The 3,001-nt window shown below is 43.0% G+C and overlaps 1 protein-coding gene across 1 annotated transcript; it reads left to right on the top strand.

Annotated features, from left to right (window-relative positions):
- Window positions 1-226: 226 nt before the first annotated feature.
- Window positions 227-2,418, top strand: LOC144547019 (cytochrome P450 710A11-like). The gene has a single exon (XM_078295621.1). It carries the CDS (start codon window positions 613-615, stop codon window positions 2,149-2,151), a length of 1,539 nt encoding a protein of 512 aa, XP_078151747.1. The 5' UTR covers window positions 227-612; the 3' UTR covers window positions 2,152-2,418.
- The last annotated feature ends 583 nt before the right edge of the window (window positions 2,419-3,001 follow it).

Below are 3,001 nucleotides of genomic sequence, written 5' to 3' on the forward strand. Positions count from 1 at the left end.
ATTATTGAATTCTTAAAACCAAAACTTTCCAGAGTTCTTAAAAGTAAAATGAAATGCAATTACTTGCTACACAAAAACTATATATGACAAAACCCTTGAAATTGGCAAATTGGCATTCCCCATCCGTCCCCCTGATTAGGATTTCTACACCGACAAACTAGCTGATCACAATCCCACGGTCTCTCTTATCTTTCCATTCTCATCTCTCCAACACCCTCTCTCTCTCTCTCTCTCTCTCTCTCTATCCTTTTCGGTTGAAAAGTAACCTTTTCTCTCTTTCTTGCGCTGCCCCCGCCTCTTGTTAGATGCCAGCTAGGCAAATAGCTGCTCTTTTGAGAACATTGACCTTTGGAAAAGTCAGAACCTGAGAAGAGCATTTGAAACGCCACCTTGCTTCCAGAAAACCCATTTTCCAAATTCCAGATCAAACACTTTTGTGTTTTTCTGTTTCAATTTTTCCCATATATATCATAGTAAGCAATTAAAAGTTTAAAACCCACTTCAATTAGGGTTGTAGATTTCAGAAACTCCACGCCACCTTTCCCAACTACTGTGGAGGATCAGGCAAACAACAGTCTTGAGAGGAAGAGGGAGAAGAGTTGTGAAATTGAGATGGAGGTGTTAAGCTGGGCTTTGGATGGAGCAACCCTTCGTCAAACCCTGGCCTCAATCAGTCCATATATAGCCGGTTTGGTTGTGTTTCTTTTCCTCAAGGAACAGCTTTCCTATTTGAAGAAGAAGGGTCCACTGTCAGGGCCCCACATCATCGTGCCGTTTCTTGGCAGTTCCATCTCCATGCTACTCGACCCAACCCGGTTCTGGGCCCGGCAAGCCGAACGGGCTGAGTCGTCGGGCCTTGGATTCTCGGCTGACTTCCTCATGGGTCGGTTCATCCTCTTCATTCGTTCCACTGAGCTCTCGCACAAAATCTTTGCCAATGTGAGACCCGATGCCTTCCACCTCATCGGCCACCCATTTGGCAAGAAGCTGTTTGGCGAGCACAATCTGATATACATGTTTGATCAACCACACAAGGATTTGCGGGCCCGAATCGCACCGAACTTTACCCTCAAGGCCTTGGCCACCTACACTGCAATCCAGCAGAGAGTCATCCTCTCTCACTTGAAGAAATGGGTCGAAATATCCAATGGAAGCAAGCCAATTTCGCTCCGGATTCCATGCCGGGATATGAACCTTGAGACCTCTCAGACTGTTTTTGCGGGGTCGTACCTCTCTCACGAAGCCAGGGAGAAGTTCAACAAAGACTATAACTTGTTCAATGTGGGTCTCATGTCACTCCCTTTCGATCTACCCGGTTTTTCCTTTAGGAAAGCCCGGTTTGCGGTGTCCCGTCTGGTGCACACTTTGGCGGGATGTACCAAGGGAAGCAAGAGCCGCATGCAGTTAGGAGAAGAACCGAGTTGTCTAATCGACTTTTGGATGCAAAATACTCTACGGGAGATCACAGAGGCAGAAATGGCAGGAAAACCAATGCCGGTTCATACAGCTGATGAAGAGATCGGTGGCCATTTATTCGATTTCTTGTTTGCTGCTCAGGATGCATCTACTTCATCACTTTGTTGGGCTGTGTCATTACTTGAGTCGCATCCAGATGTTCTTCAAAAGGTACGTGCAGAGGTGTCCGCTCTATGGTCACCTGAATCGGGGGAACCCATATCAGCTGAGAAGTTACGCCAGATGAGGTACACTGAGGCTGTTGCACGTGAGGTTGTACGGTACCGGCCACCAGCCACACTGGTACCACACATAGCTGGGGAGCCATTCCAGCTTACTGACTGGTACACCATCCCAAAAGGTACCATTGTGTTTCCTTCACTATACGAGTCATCCTTCCAGGGTTTCCCTGACCCAGACCGGTTTGACCCGGACCGGTTCTCTGAAGACCGGCAGGAGGACCGTGTGTACAAGCGATTTTACCTTGCTTTTGGTGCCGGGGCTCACCAGTGTGTGGGACAGAGATATGCAATCAACCATCTGGTGCTGTTCATCGCGTTGTTTGTGTCGTTGATTGATTTCAAGCGCGAGAACACAGACGGCCGTGACGAGATATTGTACGTGCCGACGATTGTGCCGAAGGATGGGTGCACGGTGTATCTGTCCCAGCGGTGCGCCAAGTTCCCCTCATTCTAAGATCTCGCTTTCTCTCTCTGTCTTAAATAATTTCGTTTTCGTTATTTACTTGTAAGGGGTTCTTCTTGTTCAGTGAATGGAAATGCATATGCCATTTCATTCATTCATTCATTCATGCAATTTATTTAACATGTCCATAATTTATCACTTTTCTTGTCAACTTTACCTTTGAAACTATGTTGTACAGTTATTTGAAAGGTAGGATGATTTGTCAATTCTTCTTGTCAATAAAATATTGGAAAGAGTTCCAGAAACATCTTCCATGTCTGCGGATTGCATTTCAACGGTCTATTTTTATACTAGTCTCATATTAAATTAATTGGAAATAGCTTGCTGATGCGTACTGATTAGAAAAATTTCATTTGCTGGTAAAGGTGGGGGTTTGTGAGGGATCTGAGGGTCAAATGGTTGTTGGTTTTTGTCGCCATTGCATTTGCATATATAATATGATGTAACATGAGTTGTTTAAACTAATGTTATAGCAAGGGGAGCACCTTGTGATTTGATATATCAATGGCAGTTCCGTGAACTTATTGCTAACGTGGACCATAAATTCACGATTTTATAAATTTTAATGTTCATTGTGATTGCTATTTATGCATTTTGTTATACGAAGAGAATCAAGTTACAACAAGTTATAATAATTATTTTTTATATTTTTAAAGTTCAAATTGTCGATTCAAATCGTTAGATGTAATGTTTACAATAAAATTTGCTTGAAGACCAAATTTTATATTTTTTTTAAATTTTTTTTACTATTAATGTGTAATCAATAACTAGAGTAAATCTAGATGCTTTAGCATAATTAATGCAGTATGATAACGAACCAGATAGTTCAACGTTTAATAAT

The sequence above is a fragment of the Carex rostrata genome, chromosome 30 (genome assembly GCF_964058835.1).
Source record: "Carex rostrata chromosome 30, lpCarRost1.2, whole genome shotgun sequence".
In the NCBI taxonomy this organism is placed as follows: domain Eukaryota; kingdom Viridiplantae; phylum Streptophyta; class Magnoliopsida; order Poales; family Cyperaceae; genus Carex; species Carex rostrata.

Coding starts and splice junctions, on each gene's coding strand:
- LOC144547019 (XM_078295621.1), top strand. CDS start 613: ATGGAGGTGTTAAGCTGGGCTTTGGATGGAGCAACCCTTCGTCAAACC.